General features: G+C 52.1%; 1 protein-coding gene and 3 non-coding genes across 10 annotated transcripts in view; all 4 read right to left on the bottom strand.

Moving 5' to 3' along the window:
- The window catches only part of SCARB1 (scavenger receptor class B member 1), a 31122-nt gene extending 12707 nt beyond the window's left edge, over window positions 1–18415 (bottom strand). For 2 of the 7 annotated variants that reach the window (XR_003570629.1, XM_027878516.1), the window contains exons 1-11: window positions 13600–13745; window positions 9381–9538; window positions 7571–7712; window positions 6904–7107; window positions 6614–6709; window positions 5880–5992; window positions 3757–3923; window positions 3039–3157; window positions 1922–1995; window positions 1397–1448; window positions 790–936 (exon numbers count right to left, since the gene is read on the bottom strand). Coding sequence is in view for 6 of the 7 variants with exons in the window: in XM_027878516.1 (XP_027734317.1) it covers window positions 790–936; window positions 1397–1448; window positions 1922–1995; window positions 3039–3157; window positions 3757–3923; window positions 5880–5992; window positions 6614–6709; window positions 6904–7107; window positions 7571–7712; window positions 9381–9538; window positions 13600–13719 (1392 nt within the window). In the remaining variant the exon portion in view is untranslated. Of the gene's footprint in view, window positions 1–789; window positions 937–1396; window positions 1449–1921; window positions 1996–3038; window positions 3158–3756; window positions 3924–4815; window positions 4830–5879; window positions 5993–6613; window positions 6710–6903; window positions 7108–7570; window positions 7713–9380; window positions 9539–13599; window positions 13746–14401; window positions 14406–16883; window positions 17884–18308 lie in introns of those variants that run through there. The other 5 variants (XM_027878518.1, XM_027878519.1, XM_027878522.1 and 2 more) reach the window with 5 other exon arrangements.
- Window positions 18416–21349: 2934 nt separating this feature from the next.
- On the bottom strand, window positions 21350–21421 carry TRNAA-UGC. Its single transcript has one exon. It is a non-coding gene; the product is annotated as a tRNA-Ala (tRNA).
- A 303-nt stretch (window positions 21422–21724) lies between these two features.
- TRNAD-GUC lies at window positions 21725–21796 on the bottom strand. The gene has a single exon. It is a non-coding gene; the product is annotated as a tRNA-Asp (tRNA).
- A 237-nt stretch (window positions 21797–22033) lies between these two features.
- TRNAF-GAA lies at window positions 22034–22106 on the bottom strand. The gene has a single exon. It is a non-coding gene; the product is annotated as a tRNA-Phe (tRNA).
- Window positions 22107–22284: the final 178 nt, after the last annotated feature.

Genomic DNA, 22284 nt, shown 5'->3' with positions numbered 1-22284 from the left:
GTGTTATCAGATCACTGTCATGGAGCCGGAGCCACAGATCTCCACTGAGTGTTTTAGCTCTTTTATATTCTGTCCTGACAGCTCCTCAGCCTCACCCCCACTGCCTGCCCCATCACAGGCCAACTGTTGCCCAGCTGCCAGATCCTGGCAGGCTTCAAAGGTCTGCACTTCTCGGTAAGCCCAGATCCACAAAGGCTCTGAGGGTTTCACTTCCAGAGCTATTTGGAGGACTTTGCACAGCAACCAAGTGCATTCCAGTGGAAGACAGAATCTGAGCTGGGCTGACAAGCAGCCACAGTGGCTGCATCCCCTCTGCATGAACACAGCAACTGCATTTCATCTCTGAACAAGCTGTGCTCAAGTAGCTCCATCCTCTGGAGAAGCCTCTGCTCTAAATGGAAAACTGTTGGGACCCTGCAGAGATGCAGATTTGTGCAGTGTCACAGACCTGCTGCTGCCTTCTACAGAGGCTGGGTTGATAAACTAGGCTTGTTTCTTCATTAGCTGGCTGAGCTGAGAAATACCTCCTCCTCCAGGAAGCCACTTTCATCACTACTGTGCATCAAGAAAACCAGAAATGCTTTACGTTATCTATTTGCAGCCCAATTTCTTTCTGGGTGGCTGAGGAAGTCCTGCTGCTATCTGCTGGCACCTGGCACCATTAGGAGATTGTCGGTGGCATCAGCCAATGTTTCCTCAGGAACATTAGATTGTCAGCCCAATCTACATCATCTGATTAAGTCTGATTTGACTAACAGCATTTCCTACCAGACATCTGCAGATTCTTACCTTATTCATTACCATGAGCACAGCTGCTGAGATAATGAGGGGGACACTCAGTCCAAGGAAGATATACTGCAGGTATTCCAGCAGCGACGGGAGCAGCACCAGGTTGGTGTAAAACTGGTTTAGGACTGAGCCTTCGATGGATCCGCTCTGCTCAAAAAAGCGGAGTTGTCAGTGGCATTTCCCTCCCGTCCAGGGCTGACGCAGACCAACTGAACAATTCCTCTCCCAACCCCTCCTGGCATAAATTAGGGAATTTATGCAAGATTCAGTCAGGCCAGAAGCTTTTACTAAATAGCTGGAGTCAGCTGGACATGCACACAGCTGGGGGCTGCACTCCCTGGCCCACATTAATACGGGGATGCTGGCAGCTCTGTCCAAGGCCCTATTTAACCCCACATCTAGGGCAGAGCCAGAGATTTACCAAGTATAGTGCAGGTTTTGTTCAGCTCAGAGGGATTAATGACATAGCCAAGTATTGAAAAGCCTTCTGTTGGTGCTTAATTAGTCTGGCTGGCTTTAAGCTTTATCCAAAGTGGAGTTTCCCCAACACTGGGTGATGGGGAAGCAGGAGAGGCTCTGCAGAATCAGGTCGAGGAAGGCAGCTCACCTCTGCAAACCACAGCAGCGGCAGGACCACCGGCTTAATCTTCCCTGTTTGACTGGGGGAGGGGGAAGAGAATTAAAAACAGAAACACACGCTTAGATTTATGGTTGATCAAGCCACAATTAGTGCCATAATTCTTCCTAGGGGGGTGGATCTGACAGACTGACAGGAAACCACAGTAAGGAGGTGGCCTCTCCATGTTGGAGGTAACACCTGAGAAGCAGCACAGCACAGGTGAACAGCTCCTGCTTCATCAGGAGAAGCAGTCCATTCATGAGCTGTCTGGTCAGGAGCAGGAATATGGTCAGAGCTGAGCAAACAGGCAGCCACACCTGCACTGATAAAGGATGGCAACTTGTGGTCACTGGAATGGCTGACATTTCAACAGGAGCCAGCTGGCTCTGGCAGTCAGGACAATTGGTCATGGTAAAGCTGCTTCATCTTTGGAGAGACTAAACCCTGCAGTGGCTCAGCAGCACTCCCTGCTCAGGGAAGGGAGATGGACACTTCTAGAAGGTGACTACTTACAGTATATCAGACACCTGCTTTATGTACAGGTTCAGCTGGAGCTTGATGGAGCAATTCATGGGGATGCCCGTCACCTGCACAGGAAGACACCAACCACTTCATCAATAACCTCTAAATGGCTTTGTAGGAACCAACAGACCTTGTCCAGCAATACCCCAAGACTGTGAAAACATCACACTTCAAAGCTGGGTCTTGTTGGCACCCATTAAGGCATTGGTTTCTAATGACTCTGCAGTTTTGCAACAGATTTTTACAAGCAAAGAATTTTTGTTGGACTGTCCCTGTTTTACTCAGCAGCCTGCAGCTAGATAAGAATATATTTAACTTTACCATTATCAGTAGATGTTTGATACTGTAATAAACTTAATTAGATTTTCATAACTGCGATAAGAAAAGCAGTTAGAACCCAGTGTCCAGATAAGACACAAAGTTTACCTTGCCTCAGGAGGGAAATCGGTTTTCAGCTCGAGCAAACATCACCGAACGTTTGGAAAAACTGACCATACACAACAGAGGCCATGGGTGGAAAATCCCTGAGTCCCCTCCCCATCAGCAGCTGCGCCACCACCACCTCAGGACAGCCCAATTCATCCCCTCTGGAGTGGTGACTTCACCCTGACGCTGTAGATGTGTGGGGAGCGTAACACAGGAGCAGACCAGGGCGAAAGCAGCCACTTCGATGGGCAGGTTGAGAGACTGGAAGAAGCCAGACCAAAAACTGGCGGTGCCAGGTTGAGCCACAGCATGGTCTGCAGCCTTTGGCAGCCAGTTCTCGTGGCAATGCGTGTTTGCAGATTTGGGGCATAGCTGGGCTGCTGCCAGATACACCTCCTGGTGTCATAGACCTGAGTCAGTGGAAAGAACTTGACTGCGCTTATCGAAACAATTACGCTTATAATTAGTTCTGCAATTCCCCAGAAGCCAGGCTAATTACTCAATTAGTTTATGGCTTTGACATTTTTATCTGCACACGTCCTCGACAGTCTTTGCACTATGGAACCTGCTCAAATCAATGCCATGACAGCAGACTGGGGCCACCACTCAGCTGATGGCAGGCTCCCTCCCCAGCCTGGGCTGGCCCTTGGGGAGATGGGAGGACCCCTTTGGGTTCACTTACGGGGTGCACATCCAGGAAAAGCGCATGCTGGTCCTTGTTGGGGTGCAGGCCCTCGACGGCGTTCACCAGGGACGGGTCGGCGTTGTAGAAGTGAGGGTGGGAAATGAACATTGGTGCATCTAGGTAAGATCAAAGGCACCTTAAGATCCTCCACACCCACCTTTTTTGAGGTTTTTAAGCCTCTGCACTACCTGTTCTGAACAGGCTTTTATCCTTTCCTCCTACCGACCAGAAGGCTCCTTCCCTTCCCTCCCCACGGGTTATCCCGTTGCTCTGGGAGGATTAAAACCAGCCACCCTGTCCTGCCATGCACAGCTCAATGCTGTGATAACTCGCTGCTCCCATACACAGATCAGAACACTAAGTTTGGATTCTCCCTCCTGCGTGACCCACACTCAGTGCCCAAAGTCAACATTTAATTTGGCAGTTTCATGAGCGGCCTCTGCCTCACTCCCCTGCCTGCTCCCTCCCCAGCTCCCACCGTATCCTCGGGCATTCCCATGAATGCCAAGCTGTCATAGGGCCAGGGACCCAAGGAACTTTGGGCACAAGGGGTTTCCTTCTTTCCCTCCTTGCTGAGGTGCCTGTGGAGTGCATGCAGAGCCCAAGAGCACCTTTCAGCACTCCAGCAGACACCAGAGCTGGCGTTCCAGACAGCCAACCTTGCGTTGTGTCTCAAATTTAATATCGGTACGGCAGGCGGGAGAAAAGGACTTACTGAGCCTACAGGTGCTGACGTTCTGGATGCCAGACTGCATGCAGGGGCAGAAGCCCTCGTTGGGTGGGTAGTCCGTGCCATTGGCAAAGAGGGTTTTCGGTGCCACGAAGCGATAGGTGGGAACACCCTTGAACTTCCCGGACTGCTCATACACCAGTGTCATGGATCTGGGTTTCGGTGGAGAAGGATCAGAATTAGCCAACATGTTCCTAGCACAGAACTGGGTTCTTATCTTGGCTGGATAAGATGCAGTTGCAATGTAACTTAGACTTTGAGATCAAGATAAACTCTCAGAGCAGCGCTTGGGATGGGGAATGAGTTTTTAAGGGTTTTGCTTTCCATGTTTTAAGCATAGATAAAGGGCTGGTCAGGACTAGCTAGGGAGAGAAACCACAGGCTTATAAATCTGTTTGCTGGATCCAGGTGAGATTTGTTTAAAAGGCATGTAGTAATCCCCAGGGCAGCTCTCCAAGAGATAATACCCACTTTGTGCAAGCCTTGGCTCCGAGGTGCTGCGTTACAGGGGATGGACACTGCATAAATCTCTTTTGAAGCCCAACTCCAGCAATTGTCAGGGGAGTGGAAAATTTCACCACATGACACAGCAAGATTTTTTTCTTGCTACAATAGGCTATTGATGTTACACTGAAATATTGCTACCAGCTGGCCAGGATCGATGCAAGTTTCCAGGATAAAAGTTTGCTCCCTTCACACTTGAGTGAGGCTTGCAGGGATCACAGAATGGGTAAGGGGTCACAGAAGGGACCCATGACAGCCTGGGCCTGCCAAGGGGATGCTCATTCCTACAGATACCTTCTGACACCAGGACCAAGGATTCAGGGCACACTGAGCAGTTACACTTGTGGCTCTTGGCTCTGCTCACCTTCCAGTAGGGAGGCAGAGGCTGCTGTGGCACATCACCAGGGTAAAACCTTGCCTACCTTGCAGGGATAACCAGGTATTTGCACCTCAGCATCAGCTCCACTTAACGTGTAAACAGCACAGGAGATGAGCCCTGCCTGTCCTGCAGCAAGGCAGATACACTTTTAGTGTATCAACCGATGTTTGCATCCCTGGGTGAGCACAGAGGCTGAGGCAGAAGTTTGGGGAGAAGACACACCACTGCCTGGTGAAGAGGCTGAGCCACTTTACCCACAGCTCTGCCTGGCAGGAGCCTCCTGTGCCAGCAGGAAACCAAGTTTGGTGTCCTGCACTTCACTGGAAGTATGCTCTGTTCTAGAGACTTCTGTAGTTTTACAGAAACAGGTATGTGTGTTTAAACTTTGGTAACAGGTAAACTTCCCTCTGTGTTCCTGGCTCCGGGTCATTTCAGTGTTTGCTGATGTCCCTTGCCTTGTGCAGAGGAATTCCTTTGCTATTGCTTGGCTCGGCTGCCTTTGTTTGTTCACTGAAGAGGTCATTGTTCCCTATTCAACATGAGCACTTGCTTGTTTTGCAGTGCTATCTACAGAGCCTGAGTTCACATTAGCTTCCCCAAGCTGAGCACAGGGTTTTTGCGCCTGCTTGCCCTCCCTTCCTCCCTCAGGTATATGCACACAGGGTTGCTCTGCAGGGTACTTTAGTCCCTGTGTGATCAGCTAAGGTCAGGGTGTCTTATACACGACAGAAAAGCACAGCAGTGCATCACCCAGGCAGGAAAAAGAAAACAAAACAAAACAGAAAAAAACCACAAACCAACCAAAAAAACAAGCTTAGAGAGACTGGAAATAGTGGAACAAGTTCGCCTCTGACATAATTTCTACAAGACTTTAGTCAGCTAAAAAAGTTCCGCAAACAGTTACAGCTACATTTCCTCCTGACAACCCCTACTTCTCCCTCTCGCTGCCCAAATCTTATCTAGGTTGGTTATTTTCTACTGATTCAACGTGGGCAAGTTGAATTCCTCTGGTGATCTGGAAGGTATTTATAGACACCACAAGATGCTGATAGTCAGACAACTGCGCTGTTTGCTAAGCTCAGATACCGCAACCCCGAACCGCAGCTGAACTTTAGAGACGAGTCCCGAGGCCTCTGCGTCACTGCACAGGTACTCTGTGTGCACAGGATGAGTGCAGCGTGTCCTGACACCTGCACAAGGGACAGGCTGGCAGCTGTGGCCTCACCTGCAGGCATCAGGGCTGTAGAACTCCAGCGAGGTCGGGGACATGAACGGTGGCCACATCTCCCCCGACGTCCCATTGATCATGTTGCACTCGCTGCTCCGCCAGTAGTTCACCTGTGGGACAGGTGGAGAGAGAGGAGCTCAGAAGGATGGGCTTGCTGGAGTTGGCTTCCACCCCTGCACGGGACATCCACCACCCTGTACCGCTTCCACAGCAGCTTCAGAGCGCAACACCAAAGAACGTCAAAGATCCTTCCCATCTTAAAGGTCTTTTCCAACCTCAGTGATTCAGTGAGTCAAACATCTGCCCAGTTAATGGAGAAAAGATCCACCACCCGTAGTGGCTGATGTGTAGATTCAGGTGATTTTAGTTAGGAGTGATATTCCACAAGGGAAGAATAAAGCATCCCTTTAACAAGGGTATTTAAAGTAACACCTTTAACACGGGCCACAGGAGCCCCAGACTTCAACCATTAGAGGCAACCAGCTCCAACAGTGTTTCAAGGGAGCCCAAATGACACACATGAGAAACTGAATTTAATGCTTCCTGACAAGCCCCTTGCCACATGGCTGCCTCCTGGCAACTTCTGTTCTAGGCAATTGCAGGAGTTTAAGTCCTGTAGAAACTTGTCTTCAAACCTATGACACAGAGAAAAGAGCACCCAGAATTTTCAGTTTATCTTGGTTTAGCTCAGGCACTGCCCCTGAATTAAAGGTTTGCTGCCCGGTACTTACCTTCTTTAGCCCATTCCATGAATCCACCATGTGAACTTGACTGATGTTCTTCATGCCCGTGTTCACTGTGAACAACCCTGAATTGGAGTTGTTAAACTGCAGAGAGAAGCAGACCTTTTAATCCACTACACACAGCAAGACTGCAACACGTTACTGACTGTGTGCTTCACCAGCTCTAGGGGTGCTTCACAAATTGTCAGCTAATTAACTTCTACTTATTTAAGTTCCTGAGCTATCCCCAAGACCACTACTGCGGTGATTTTAGCATTCCCAACCAACACTTTACTCACCTGCATAAATAAGCCAAACTTCCCCTTGAAAGGAATCAGACCAGGAACAAGCATGTTTATCGTGTCTATAAGAGGGTCTTCGTACCCCCACATGATCTCCCCCACTGTCCGGTTCATGAACGCCTCCTGCTTCATGCCAGCCAGGGCTCCACTCAGTAAAAGCTTCAAAAACCTCGGCAGTTTTTCCATCATTACAGCTGCTCCCTGGAAAAAGAAAACAAACCTCTGCATTGAGAGCCCCGTCTTTACCAGACAAGTGTAATCTTTGGTGCTCAGCAAGATCCTTCTGCTGCTCCCACCTATAGCCCCAAAGAAATCCTCTAGACAGACTGAGGCTCTTCGTTTATTCCCACTTTGGGAAGAAAGCAGTTGAGGGTTCACAGGCTTCATTTCCCCACAGGATGCTCAGGGGAGGCTGCACACTCAAGCCCAGCTGCTTTGCCAGCCCCTCTGGTTTTGGAACATGCACACACTGGTTTTGGAAGAGTAACAGCCCAACACAACAACTAACACCCAGAAAGAATAAAATTGCATTTTATAAGCTTAACACCTCATTGCCTGAATAGCCTTAAGCACTACAAGAAAGTAAACTTTGATTTAGCATTAGGCTTCACCACCCTTCCCACAAACTCAGAAGTTGGAACCCATCCAGGGAGCAAGCACTTACCATCATCAAAATGTTTGGCACAACGACATAGTCCTCTTCAGTGCCGTTGGACATGTCTGGCTGGAAGAAAAGGTTACGGTACTCCAGGAAGGAAACAGTGTCATTGTCATGGAACGTGATGTTTGTTTTATACCTGTACTCCCTGCAAAGAGATGAAAGAAGTCATGGGAACCCTCCCCCAGGCAGAGCCCCTGCGAAGCAAGGATGGGCTGCACCAGCCTGGGCCTGTGGAGGAGAGTGAACCTCAGGGAGAAGCCACAGGGCAGCTGGGGAGGCAGAGTGCCAGAGAAGAGGTGTCAGCCTCGCACCCTGATCAGGGTTAGGGTCTAGCAGGAGGGATGGCAGCCGAGGAGCAAGGCAACCCTGACAGGCTGGATTCACGCAGGCACAAAATGTTCTTTCCCAACTCAACACCCAGCCCATGAGAAGTTTGAGACAAAAGCGTAAATCTCCCCTGTCACTTTGCTGACAGCCATGGAAAAGCCCAGCCCCCTCAAAGAGGTGCCCAGATACGCAGAGCCACACCAAGCTACACACTGAAAACAACCTGCAAACAGGAGACTACCAGCCAAGATGCCACAGGACCCACCAGCAAGCCCACACTGATTTGCTCCCAAGCTCCCTGACGGCTCCCAGGTTCAGGGCAGCACAGCATTGTGGCCCTCCTGCTCCTCAGGGATTCAGGCCATCCAACTCCTGCACGCTGCCCCAGTGCTCTTGGACTTCACCCCACGCCACGGTGCAATCCAGTCTCATGAAGGCCGCCATGCTTCACCATAGCATGAGGTTGTCCCCAACACCATGAGCCTGTTACAGCTCCTCAAGGAACTGAAGCTCAACCCACCAGCAAAAACAAAGTCCTTTACTGTGGAGCCTCTATTTTACAGCTCACTTTAGGGAAGGGCACTAATCTTGCTCAGCGGGAATACAAGGACACTAATAAGCTTTGCCCCTTTGTTTATTCTTATTTACAATAAGTGAAGCCTTTTCCCCAAGCCAAGTGACTGATGGGATCACAACATACAGAACCCACATGGTGTGACCTGGCAAGCCCAGAGGGAACAAGGGCATATACGTACTGCCAGGTTTCCCCCCAACACTGCTCAAACAGCTTTGGATTAACCAGTAATCTTTCCACATGAGCTTGCTTAGCCTGCTGACTTAACATTGCCACATTAGAGTAGGCACTAACATGTTAAATATGACTACAGACGGGTAAATTCACACTCTCAACTCAGCATCAACCATCATTTCACGTTTCAGGTGCAGAGAAGCATCTGGGGGCTTCAGCCACCATCCTCAGCCGTGGCAAACAGACCCAGTCCTGGAGCAGGTGGGTCTGACCAAGTTTTAGTGGTCCACACTGGTTGTCATGACCAGAATGCTCATGTTAAGCAGATTCTGAGTCTCATGTTAGATAAGGACCCATGGAGTTTGATACTGAGGGGACTCCAGCTCCAGAGCTGGACTCTTAAATGCACAGTGAAGATGGAAACGAGTACACTCTGAAGATGAGGGTCACCTATCATCACACCAACATCCCTCATGCCTATGTTTGGACCTTATCAGCCCAGGTCTGGCTGAGATCCACAACATAGTGAAGAAGAGATCAGTTTTACCACCCCAGTGCCCAGAGGTACTACTGGCAGCTTCAGCAAGATCAGAGCACATTTGGGTCACTTTAGAACCCTGTGCCACTGGACTCACAGTATGCAGTGCCGTGCCCTCCTGCCACAGGAGTCAGCCAGCAGCCTGGCAGGCAGCACAGGGACCAGGCTGAAGCTGAGCTGGACCACAAGTGGTCCCTGACCTGTACACGTAGGGTCCACGCTGGGTCAGCACCGGCTTCGCTCCCTGGAGGACCTGCTTGGGGTTCAGCACTTCGAAGAAGTGCACAGACAAGTAGAAAGGAACGGGAATGACTTTCCACATGTTGAAAGAGATGCTGCTGGGGTCGATCCTGACATTCTGTAAGGGGAGAAAAAAAAAAAAAGGGAGAAATAAAAAAGTGAAAGAAGGAGTAAGGAGAGACAGCTTGTGGGGTCTGTGGCTACAGATGAGCATATCCACTCACAGCTCCATGCAAGGCCCAGCTGAAAGCATCAGTTCCAACAGAGGCTCTCCAGAGGATCCAGGTGTGTTACACAGACTGAAACTGAGCTTGATCTAAACTGAGAACTTTTACATATGCAGAAACATCAAGTTTATGCCACAGGATGCCTGTTGGCTTATTTATTCAGGCTCCATTTTATAGATCCTACCCACAGGACTTTAGAGTTCTTTTGATGTGCTGGAGACTCGCTCTGCACTAGACAAACCAGCACTGAATTATTCACAGCTCTGCATGTTTTACTTGCTTGGCAAAACAATCCCGTCCCAAAGGCCTTCGCTTGTGGGTTTGGCAGCTCCAGACAGCCATGAGCAGGCAAGGGCTGGGAGAAGTGACACAACTATCCTCACAACTGTTTGGGTATCAGCAGGGAGAGCCCATTAGACTCCCAGCAGAAGGAGAATTGGCATGGCAACCCAGCTGTGTCCCAACAGCATGGGACACCTGATTCCTCTCAGCTGCCATCCTGCATTGACTCAGAGTTGATCATGAAGCAGGTCAAAGACAACACACAATTGTGTTTCCATATCACTGTCCTGTCTGCTGAGAAATGCCTGCAGGAGCTCAGACAACTTAAGCCCTCCTCAGCTCAGGAGCTGGCAACTGCATGCACCTGCCTCCACTCCCTCCTTGCCTCCGCGGGGCTGCATTAGGGGCAACAGCCTGTTCCTTCTTGAACATGTACTTTGGGTGTGTTCCACCATAATCTCTTCTTCTGCAGGCACAAATCCTTGCCCTGGTTAGGTAAGTCAGTCAGCTTATGGAAGCGGGGTTGATCCACCAACTGCTGAAGGCATGTGGGCCTTATCACGGTGCAGCTCAGCAGCCCCACAACAGCTCTCCTGCTCTGGAGCAAGTTGATCTGACTGGGCACGTATTTGCTGACACAGGGGATTGAAACAGAAGGCTGCCAGAGGCCTCCCCACAACACCCCATCTTTCTTTAGTCATTTCATGGCAAGGCTGGGCTACCCACAAAGCAGCAGGGCTCCGCAAGCCCCTCATCTAAGCCCTACCCTGAAGCAGACACCTCCATGGTACAGTGTACTCCACCTAACCCAGCAAACCCTTTCCACCTCCACTTCCACGCCCACATGCTGCTGGACGAGGGCCTCCACGCTGCTAACCTGAAGGATTTAATGGCAAAGAAGCAGTGATAGGACAAATCTTTATTTACTCTGCTTTACAATCCCAATTCCCAAGTGTCCAGCCAAGTACGATCAGGAGCATCTGGTTTCCTTTACTTGTTTGTTCTGTCTTGCACTCCCTGAATCACCTGTTGCATATGCATTTATTTATGTAATATGCACCCAGCCAGCATCCAGTAGCCCTTGAGCATCGCAGCTCAAGGCTGCCTTTCCCAGCCCCCTCCCATCTGGGCACAGCACCCCAAGGTGCTCCATAGGTGCTGCTAAGTAACATCCACTGACAGGGTAGCCTTGGAATTAAGCTACTTGTAGGTCAAAACAAACATGGTCATATGCCTGAAATAAAAATAGAGTATTTGTCAACTTAGATGGGTTATAGAGTGTCACTGAGATGTTTGACCCCTGCTGACCAGGATGATCTTTGTTCCTGAGGAATTGAAAGAACTGGTTACTGCTGATTGGCTCCAGATGGGACCAGAAGAGCAGCAGCTCCACCGCAGTGCCCCAATCCTGCTTCTCCAGGAGGGAGGCTCCAGCCACCCTGATCAGTAAAACCGAGAGTTGAGGTTTCCCCTGCAGACTGAGAGGAGCAATCACACTGGGCGGAGGTCAGACCTCACCCTCCACCTCCTCTCACCACCCTCGTCCTCACCCTGCTAGAACAGCGAGGACAGGGCTGTCAGCCCACTCAAAGCCTTCAGCCAGGACAGCACCAGAGCTCCCAGGCACAGCAGCAACAGCTGGCAGAGGGATGAGCTGCTGCAGCCTCGCTATGTTCAAGCTCATACCTTATAGGCAAGACTGTGGCATTCCAGCTGCTTCCACAGAAGAAATATCCCCAGGGTTTGCACAGCCAACACTGCAGGCAGCCCAATGCAGATTCAGTTTCTGCAGCTGAGGCAGGAGACAGGCTCCAAGTTCCCTGTTTCTGCCGTGTCTTCTCCTATAGATTTTACTCAAAGATATCCTTGAAACTACCACCTCTTTGTAACCAAGCGCTTTTCCATCAGGAATCACCATCCCAACAGAGCTCAGGAAGCCAGGATGGGCAAACCAGCCTTCACCTGCCCAAGCCCAGCCCTTTAAGCTCCCCTCACCCAGACTACTCTGAAGACCAACCCAAGAGTTTCAGTGAGCCCCTGGATATTTCTCACCCCTCATCACTCAGTTATGAGGCTTAATGTGAAGTGGAAAAAGTAAGAGCTCAGGGCTGTTTTGGGTCATGTTGAAGATGTGGAGACCAGCACTTTAGATGAAGGGAGGAGAAACAAGGGTTGGTCTTTTCCTCATCTTCTGTTCTCATTGCAAGTTACTAGGATTTAGCTAATTAGGTTGAAAGAATCAGGATTAGCTAAAAAGAGGGTAGAAAGGTTTGGGGAAAAAAAAAAAGAAAAAAGGTAATTTCTGTTCTGCAGGGGCCATCGAGCCTTTTATTTGCAGGTATCAGCTCCTGATATCCACGAAACTGAACAAAGATTTTTCTACTGTTTAATCCACAGGACTGTCTGTCTCTGCCCAGAGAGCAGCAATTCCAGGGGATACGTTTAAGTAGGTCATTTTCGGCTGAGACTTTGCATCACATGCAATGACAGACATTGGCTATGAAGTGTTTGTTCACCTCTTTCGTCAGAAGCCCATTTTCAGGAGCTGACCTGGGTGGGTGGAAGCTTGGAGAAAGGCCCAGGCAAGGAGCACATCTGCTCTGGACAGGGAGGAAACGGTTTGGCTAATTGAGCTCCACATTGCAGCAGGATAACTGGGATCCTGGCAGCAGGGACAGGAGTGTTGGTTCACAAGAAATGCAGCAGTTACTGAACGGACCAACAACTCCATCCACAGACCCACACTGTGGGGGACAAACCCTCTTCAGCCCCAGGACCTCTCTCAGGGGATAAGACAGGTCTTTTGAAAAGCAACTCTTTAAGGCTTTAGTCTAGGGGAGAACACTTGGAGGCTGCTAAGAAGCTGCTCAAGGCTCCTTCCGAGTGCCACTGTACATCATTTATCCTGTTTCCACTTGTGAAAGCATCACACCAGAGTACACTGAGGCTGATAGTCTGCTCATCTACTTATGAAAGGAACAACTGGTGCTGCAGGTACGGACAGGAAGGATGGGAGGAAGGGCTGGTGCCCAGGGCGATGCTCAGCCCAGCACTGGGTGCCCAGCCAGTTCCAGGGATGCAAAGAGCCCTTGTTAATCAGGGGTGGGAACCTGCTCATTCCGGGCACGTTTGCTGTCGCCAGGGGTGAAATACCCCAGGGGTGGAATATCCCAAGCACGGATTTACTTAGAGTAAGATCCTGAGGCTGCTCGGAGCTGCAGCAGCGACACTGTCACCTCCATTGCTCGGCTGCCGGGACCTCACCGGCTCCAACACACCGCTCTCCGCACCGCCACCGACCCTGCATCCCGCACCGGTACACCCCGCTCCGCACCGCCACCGGAGCTGCTCAAGGCTCCTTCCGAGTGCTACTGCACATCATTTATCCTGTTTGCACTTGCGAAAGCATCACACCTGCATCCCGCACCGGCTCCAACACACCCTGCTCCGCACCGCCACCGCATCACCCCGCACCGCCACCGAGCCCCCCGCACCGGTTCCAGCACACCCCGCTCCGCACCGCCACCGACCCTGCATCCCGCACCGCTCACCGGATGCGGACCAGCCCCACGCCGATGCCCTGCCCACGCACCGGCCCCGGCACACACACAGCCCGCTCCGCACCCCCCGCATCCCGCCCCGCCTCCCCGCGCCCCCCGGCCCTGCTAACCTTGATGACCTGCTCCCTGATGATGAGGGGCCCCACGAGCAGCAGGCAGCCCCCCACGAGGGCGCAGGCCGCCGCGGCCAGCCCCAGCCCCACCGACAGCCTGCGCCGGGCCACAGCCATGGCGCGGGGGAGGCGGGAGCGGAGCCGGGAGCGGGTCCCGCTCGCCACGGCCCCTTTATGGCCCCGCGGCCCGGCCCGGCCCGGCCCGGCGGAGGGGGCGGGGCCAGCCGGGAGGGGGCGGGGAATGGCGGGGAAGGGGCGGTGCCAGCCGCGCCAGGCCACGCCCCCTCGCTCCGGCAGCGGGACTGGGACAGAACCCCGGGGTGGTGCGATCGTGGAACACGCGTGGGAGCACGGAAAAGTAGGAAAATGGGTAAAATAAATAGGGATGTGCAATATATACATGGATAAAATATCGTTCAATCATAGGATCGTACAATGGTTTGGGTTGGAAGGGACCTTGAAGATCACCTCATTCCCAGCCCCAGGCTCTCCCTGAAAACATCCATCACTTCTTAACCCACTCTATTTTCCCAAGGAATTGGGTTTTTTCCTCTATCTTGTACATTTAAAGTGTTTCTGAATAAAAGACAAGTTGAAACTCATCCCTAAAAGTGTCTAGAAGCCAGCAGAGACTAAAAAACTAAGAGTCCAGTTTGTGACAGCCTGTTTTAAGACAAGCCCATTGTCCCAGGTGTTCCTGGGCTATAGGGACTGGAAACTGGAGTGCACCCACCTGCCACACACTGTCCTTCATACATCCCACAGCTCCCACCAGGCAGAGGCCAGCACAGCACAGCACCCGACTTTGCCATGGCCTTCACCTCGGTGCCTGCATTTATATCTTTACCCTTAATTGTGTCTTTTTTGTTTTTACCTTTCACCCTGATAGTTAGTTGCCTCTGATTAATTGCCAGATCAATTAACCGATGCCTCTGATCCTGTTTGGTATCTGCAGGTGGGGCAGCAACAGGCTGTGCCCCTTCTCCCCAGCAGCAATCCCTTCAGACCAGCTGTGTTTTCTTTTACTTTAAAACATTTTGCTACAAAGAAATTCTGCGAAAGGAATTTTTCTCCAAATCCCAATAAACCCCAGTAAAATCCAGGAGATGCCTCAAGGCACTGAGGAACAATGTGAACGTGAGAAGGTCTCTCGGAACAGCATGTTCCCATAGACTGTTTTTGGGAGTACCACGGTTAGAACAAAAGACATCCTTAACGTTCATTAAGTGCTTTGCTGTTCTCATCAAATTTAGCTGTTCTGTGGTTAATCCCACCCCAGATGTGCTCTCTGAGCAGGGGCGCCGCCTCTGAAGTGCTGGCACTGCCACTGCGAACCTTGAAGTTCCTCAAACCAAGCAAAGTGACCTGCAGAGGTCACAGAATCGTGGAATGTCCTGAGCTGGAAGGGACCCACAAGGATCAAGTCCAGCTCCTGGCCCCGCATAGGACAGCTCCAAAATCCCACCATGTGTCTCAGAGCACTGTCCAAACGCTTCTTGAATTGTGGCAGCCTTGGGGCCCTGACCACTGCCCTGGGGAGCCTGTTAAGTGCCCAACCAACCCCTGGAGGAAGAAACTTTCCCTAATATCCAATCTAACCCCCCCTGACACAGCTCTATGGCATTCCCTTTGCAAGAGGCAGTGGCTGACTCAGCTCAGGAGAATACTGCACGGGTTTCCTCTCCAAGCTTCCTGCTCTGCCTGGCTGCAGCACACTCCAGGCTGTCAGGGGTTTGTACTGCATTGTCATTTTCAAATGTGGCATTGTAGAGGTTTTTTTCACAGACTTTTGAAATAGAAGTTTCTTAAAACACAGGTCTGCAGTCATTTGTGTGGGCTTTTGATGTGTCCTCTTGTGGCTGTCCCCCCACAGCAGTCAGGCTGCCTTCACATCAGAACCGCTTGCAGTTATTTTTTCCATCCTTTGTTTTTTTTAATCACCAGACTTCCATGGCTAATCTGACCAAGCATGTAGAGAAAGGCATTATGAAAACACACCAAGCTGCACTTCTTCCTTGTTCTGTAAGAGCAGCTCCCTGCATTCCAGCAACACCCACCCTTTAGCTGACCAGACCCCTGTGTTTCAGGAGCCAGAGCCCCACTGAAGGGCTGCTCAGTTTGTAACTGTTGCATGAATTTGGATGCCCCAGGAGGCCAGAAATCCCACAGGATGGCAAACTGTTGGTTGCAGCTGTGTTGTGTTCAGTTACTGGAACGAGGACAGGCGTGGGCAGAGCCCAGTGCCACCCTCACAGGAAGAGGACAGGCGCTCAGCGATGGAACAGCACCAGCCCTCACCCACATGGGATTAGCTCAGCAGTGCTCAGACGCTTCCGCCAGATCAGCACAGATCTCGCTGATCCAAACCTGCTCCTTACAGGCCACACAGCCCTAAAAGAATCTTCCACTGCTTCCTTAAGTTACACTCAGTGTTACTTGAGTTCAATCCCACTATCACTGTTAAGATCCCTACAGGTCGCCCTGAAGTCAGTGACCAGCTCAGATCACTACTCATCTCCCACCACCATCCCCTTCCAAAGGCAACCACTCTTTTGAAGGGCACTTTTTTCCCTCTGCCTCTCCCTTCCCCACATCCCATGGCCAGCACAGCAGCAGTTAACTACTTGGCAGCTCCTAATTGCAACCTCCACCACAAACCCTTCAGTGGAAACTTCCCTTCATCCAGGACTTTACAGCACATGGGAACTGCTGTGGTATTTTAGCACAATACTGTAATATTTCCAGTTGGGGCACTGCTGGAATTAAGCTCATTCCAGATTTCCAATTAAGTATATATGAAATTAGTTTAATTAGTTTGCTTAATGTACTTAGGCTGCCACACCACTTCCCAAGCCCAAGGGCTGCAGGACCAGCACTGACATCCCACTGTCCCACCCTGTGTCAGAGCTGCAGGAATACCCTTCTGCTTGCTCCAAAACAAGGGCAGAACCTGGCAGTTGCTAGGAAACAAAAGAGCTGGGTTTTAAATCCTCCCAGCTCAGCAACAACTGTAGTTTCCTATTACATGTCCAGGCTTACACAACACCCACAGCTGCGCAACATCCGCAGGTGGGCACCGAGCTGCAGCCGGGCAGGGAACACTTATACAACCCAGGAAAACCATGGCTGAGGGATTAGCTATGCTTGCCAGACACGTGGGAGCCCTGCTTAAGGCGGTTTTACAGTTCCTCTGTCTGCAGAAACTACGTAATTATTGTTTATTAGAGAGCCGGAGTTGGGAAACGGCACAAACAGTTGTTCACGTAACTTGAGACACAAACTTTTGTGGATGCAACAGCTTTATTGGAATGAACAAGTGCAGAGAAACTTTTTATTTGGATGCAACAACCTGCTGGTTCAGTTACCACCCCTCAGGCGCAGGACAAGGTGCAGGGTGGATTCTTTCTGGATGTTGTAGTCGGACAGGGTACGACCATCCTCCAGCTGCTTCCCAGCAAAGATCAGCCTCTGCTGGTCAGGAGGAATGCCCTCCTTGTCCTGGATCTTGGCTTTGACATTTTCAATGGTGTCGCTGGGCTCCACTTCCAGGGTGATGGTCTTGCCGGTCAGGGTCTTGACGAAGATCTGCATCCCACCCCTCAGGCGCAGAACAAGATGCAGGGTGGATTCCTTCTGGATGTTGTAGTCGGACAATGTGCGACCGTCTTCCAGCTGCTTCCCAGCAAAGATCAGCCTCTGCTGATCTGGGGGAATGCCCTCCTTGTCTTGGATCTTGGCCTTGACATTTTCAATGGTGTCGCTGGGCTCCACCTCAAGGGTGATGGTCTTGCCGGTCAGGGTCTTGACGAAGATCTGCATCCCACCCCTCAGGCGCAGGACAAGGTGCAGAGTGGATTCCTTCTGGATGTTGTAGTCAGACAGGGTACGACCATCCTCCAGCTGCTTCCCAGCAAAGATCAGCCTCTGCTGATCGGGTGGAATGCCTTCCTTGTCTTGGATCTTGGCCTTGACGTTCTCAATGGTGTCACTGGGCTCAACTTCCAGGGTGATGGTCTTGCCAGTCAGGGTCTTGACGAAGATCTGCATCCCACCTCTGAGGCGCAGCACTAAGTGCAGAGTGGATTCCTTCTGGATGTTGTAGTCAGACAGAGTGCGACCATCCTCCAGCTGCTTCCCAGCAAAGATCAGCCTCTGCTGATCTGGGGGAATGCCTTCCTTGTCCTGGATCTTGGCCTTGACATTTTCAATGGTGTCGCTGGGCTCCACCTCAAGGGTGATGGTCTTGCCGGTCAGGGTCTTGACGAATATCTGCATTTTAACCTGGAAGAGGCAAATCCGCTGTGCTTTAGTGACGCTCCCGCTCCCCGGGGCCGCGCTCCCCGGCCGTGACGTCACAGCCGACGGCTCTGCCCTTTCCGGGATGTGAGGGTGGTCTCCGCCCCTTCCCTTTCCCGCCCGCGGCGCGCGCACGCCACCATCTTGGGGGGGGCTGCGCATGCGCCGCCGCCATTTTTTGCCGGTGGCCGCTCACCCTCGCCCCTCCCGCCCTTCCCCTCCCCGCCCCCGGCTCGCAGTGCTGCCGTTAAGGGGAGGGCAACGCCCCGGCCCTCACCCCGCCATTTTCCCAGCCATCGCCCTTTCTCTCTCAGCGCACACACACACTCCGTGTGTCCCGCCCGGACACCCCGCACGCATCTAAGCCCTGTCGCCGCCACGCCAAGCGGCTCCCTCGTCCGAGCACTCACCGCAGGCCTGGCAGGCTACGTCGACACGACAAACCCCTCACCACCTCACCTAGCTCCAACTGCGCCACACATCCCCCTCCCGCCCCTTATATGGTCTCGCGCGCCCCGCCCCCGGCCTCCAGATCACTCCGCCGCGCACTATTTTCTCGGCCCCGCGCGCCGCTGCTCTCCTGTGTGAGCTGAGGCGGGGCGCGGCAGCGCGGAGGGATCTGCGTCCCGCGCGCGGCTGCACTGCAACCAGCGCGCGCAGGGGCGTGAGGGGCGCCGGCAAAACCCGGAGTGGAGCAGCGGCTGGAGCGGGACCGCGGCCTGTCAGCAAACCCACCCCGGAGACATGCTCGTGTTTAAAGATTTATCTCACAGGCTTACGTTTTATTCAGGGCTTCAGACCCTGCAGTTGTGCCACTGTTTGAAAAACTCTTTGACTTCCAGCCCTGGGTCAGGGTGAGGGGAGACTCTGCCTGTGGCTGCACCCTGAGCGGGTTCCTGAAGGAGAGGGGCCCTTGCGTTATCCCAAGGGAAGCCTCAAGCATTTATTTCTGTGTGAGAAGCCTCCTATGTGTTCCAGCGTGTTGAGGCTCAGCAGTGGCAGGGCGGTGAGGTGTCTGTGCCCCACCTGGGGGTACAACCCTGCTCAGATGGACGTCATGCCAGACCCTCAGTGCCACCATGGCCATGGGACACGGGCTGGGAGGAGACGGTGCACCCCCTAAGGCTGGACCACCTCAGGAAAGGGGGGCTACGGGAGTCTCCTGCCTGAGGTGGAGAGGTGACAAGGGACAAAAAAGGCCTGATGGATGAAGAGTTCCAAGTCCTGCAGGTGGTCTGCCTGAGATACAATGAGCGTTTATATACACACACATAAAGTGGACTGTGCATCTGAGCTATCATGGAGTTTATAATTCAGGACTAAGGCCTTGCCAATGCGGTCAAATCAATCATAAACAGAAATCATAATAATACCTATTTCTTACTCTGTTCTCGCAGAGCTCATTCTGGTAGATCTCTGCTGTACTCCGTCAACTCCTGTGCCATCCCAGTCAAAGTGCACAGCAATTCCAGGGCATGGCTGAGAACAAAATGGAGCTTTGTCTGCAAGATTCAGGCGATGCCACTTGGTCTAATCCGCCTACAAAATCCTTCGTTTGCCAGCACTCAAGGAAAATGGAAGGGACACAGGGCTGCTCATAAGCAGGAACAGAGCAGAGGCCCAGCAACAGCTTTGTGATTGGTTTGAGGGAAACCGCCTGTGTTTGGCTGACACATGGAGCTGTTACAGGAGGGGAACGCTCTGGGGAGCTCCTCGGCCTCTGCTGCCTTGTGTTTGTATCAACACTCACCACAGCAGTAGCGATAATAATCTCAAACACTCGGGTCATTTAGATGGAAAAAAAAAATCCACAGAAGTCTTTTAGTTTCTTCTCAGTGCCTCAGTGGCTGACACTGTGTGCACTGGGAATTGTATAAACATCAAAGATTGGAAAAGCCTTCCAGCTTTAGATCTTTCCTCAGCTGAATATTAATGTTAAGCTTGTTCTTTTAGTTACAGAGGGAGCACTCAGGACTGGCCTGAAAATAATCAAAAATGCACATGGAAAGATATTTCCTGACAAGATGGAGTTTTGTAACAGGAAGAAATAAGATGACACAGTGCTATTCTTCACCTAATTAGGGTAATCAGCCAAGCACTGAGCGTCCTGAGTCTGAGTCAAACACTGGAGGAGCACACAGTTTAAGGTTGAGATTGGCAAGGCAGATGTTCAGCCCTGATCCAATAGTCCTAAAACACATCTGTGTGGTTTGCAGGAGGACAGTGTTTCCTGAGCTGCGAGAGGATTTCTGCGAACAAAGCCCCTTCCGTGTTTATCCTACCCTGCCTCTCTTGAGTACCCATCATTAGGATTTCAGCACAGCCTTGATGAATAGTGGGATGTTGGTCCTAACAGACCATGACCTGCTTTACTGACAAATACCGATTTCCTGTGCCAAAAAAGTTACTTTGTGACTGTTGGAACAAACTATCTCTTACATTTACATGCAGGGCATATTCCAGAAGTATAGCTGCCCAGGGAGATCCAGGGAGTGATTTACAACAAGGATATTCACACTTTGCAGTGTTGTAGCCAAATACCGGCTCAAAATAACAACTGGAAGTAAGATGAGTAAATAAATAGCACAGGGAGCTTTTCAGCCACTGTGGCAGGAAATGTCAGTTTGCATTTGTCACCAATCAGCTCCCACTGCTGTTGGCTTCACTGTTGGTAACAGAACACTGAGATGAAACAGCTGCCACTGAACTGTGTTGATAAAACCTGTTTCAGGCTCTATGTGGGCTTCGGTCTCTGTGGGCCAAAACTCTCAACTTTGCCATAACTCAGACCTCCACGCTCCAAAGAGTTTCCTGATGAGCCCAGCCAGCCTGAGGAGATCAAAGCAGGGAGGTTGTTTTCTCAAGAGCTCTTCCCGAGCTGCCCCGGGCGAAGCTGCCCACACTGCTGAGGGGCTGAGCAGGACAGTGGAGGTGAGTGGGCACTGAAGAGCCAGCTTAGAGAAAGGGGAGATGCTCCTGCATTGTCACAGGCAGTGACTTCAGTTACCTGGGGTGTCCTGGCTATTTGTCCCTCCCCTTTGGCTTTGGGAACGTGGAGCAGAGATCCTGAGCTCTGTGTGGCTGCAGGTCTGAATGTCCCTAGCCCTGCCAGGCTGCGGGATGAGGAGGTGTCAGGTGGGGCTGGCCAGTGTCCCCTGCGTTTTGGGTTTTGGTGCTTTGTCCCTCCTTTTGGGCTGCTCTTTATCTGCGTGGCCTTGGCGCCGGGATGGAACCCCAGTGGAACACAAGAGCTGTGTGTGTTTGCACAGGCCTGAGGAGAACAAAGTAACAAAAAAAAGAAAGTTACCTCGTGCCACCAAGGGCCCTCTTGAGGATCAGGGTCACAGCGCTATTTGCTGCTTGTTTAACAAGATGTGGTGACTTTACTGGGTAAAAAGCATCCCCTGGGGGGAAGGAGGAAAAAGCCATAACCAAAAGAGCAGTAACCCCATGGAGATGCCGGGGATTGAACCCGGGACCTCATACATGCAAAGCATGCGCTCTACCGCTGAGCTACATCCCCCTGCCCGGCCTGCCGGTTTTTCCCGCCGCCCAATTCCAGCCTATCCCGCTCCGCTATCCCCGGTGCGGGGAAGGGCGGGCAGAGCGATGCGGGCACCGGGTCCCCGCCAGGCCCGGGCCGGGCCGTGAGCGCTGGCAGGGTACAGTGAAGACCCTCTGTGATCTTAAAGCAACGCTTAGAAACGCGGGAACGCGCTGGTTCGCACACTCAAAACTAGGTTATTTCCTTTTTCGTCCTCCAGAAATTAGAAAAACCCGTGCGGGAGAAGAAAAAACAAATGTTAAAGAAAAAAGTGTACGCAACCTCCCCGTCGGGGAATCGAACCCCGGTCTCCCGCGTGACAGGCGGGGATACTCACCACTATACTAACGAGGACGGCCTGGCATGGGATTCCTGCGGGCCGGGTCATGCCCGAGAGGCCGACGCGGGACCTGCTCCATTGCTGCAGTCCTCCGGGAAGTGGCTCCTGCCACAAAATTTCCACCCACCTGAGTGCCTGCGGTGACACCGGGAGAGCCGCTCCTCGCCCGACGCAGGGACCGCAGCCACGACCCCGCTCCTCCCGGCGGCAAAAGCAGGGGCCGTCACCCACACGGGAAGCGAAAAAGCTTCTGCCGAAACCCGGGATCGAACCAGGGACCTTTAGATCTTCAGTCTAACGCTCTCCCAACTGAGCTATTTCGGCGGGCGAGAGCGCCCTCGCTGGCCGCGGATACGACCCCGCCCAGTTCCCCCCCACCCCACCCCAGGGTGCCGCTGCCCAGCCGTGCCCACCCCCCCGAGCGTGTCCCGCCCCCGCGGTATCAGCGCCCTGTTCCTGGAGTGTCCGGGGGGTCACACCCCGCCCGGTACCGGTATCCACT

The sequence above is a fragment of the Empidonax traillii genome, unplaced genomic scaffold (genome assembly GCF_003031625.1).
Source record: "Empidonax traillii isolate 1590-97213 ecotype Southwest subspecies unplaced genomic scaffold, ASM303162v1 scaffold43:size1863611, whole genome shotgun sequence".
Taxonomy (NCBI): Eukaryota; Metazoa; Chordata; class Aves; order Passeriformes; family Tyrannidae; genus Empidonax; species Empidonax traillii.
The sequence above is the reverse complement of the archived record's forward strand: the minus strand, read 5'-3'. Positions and strand labels throughout refer to the sequence as shown.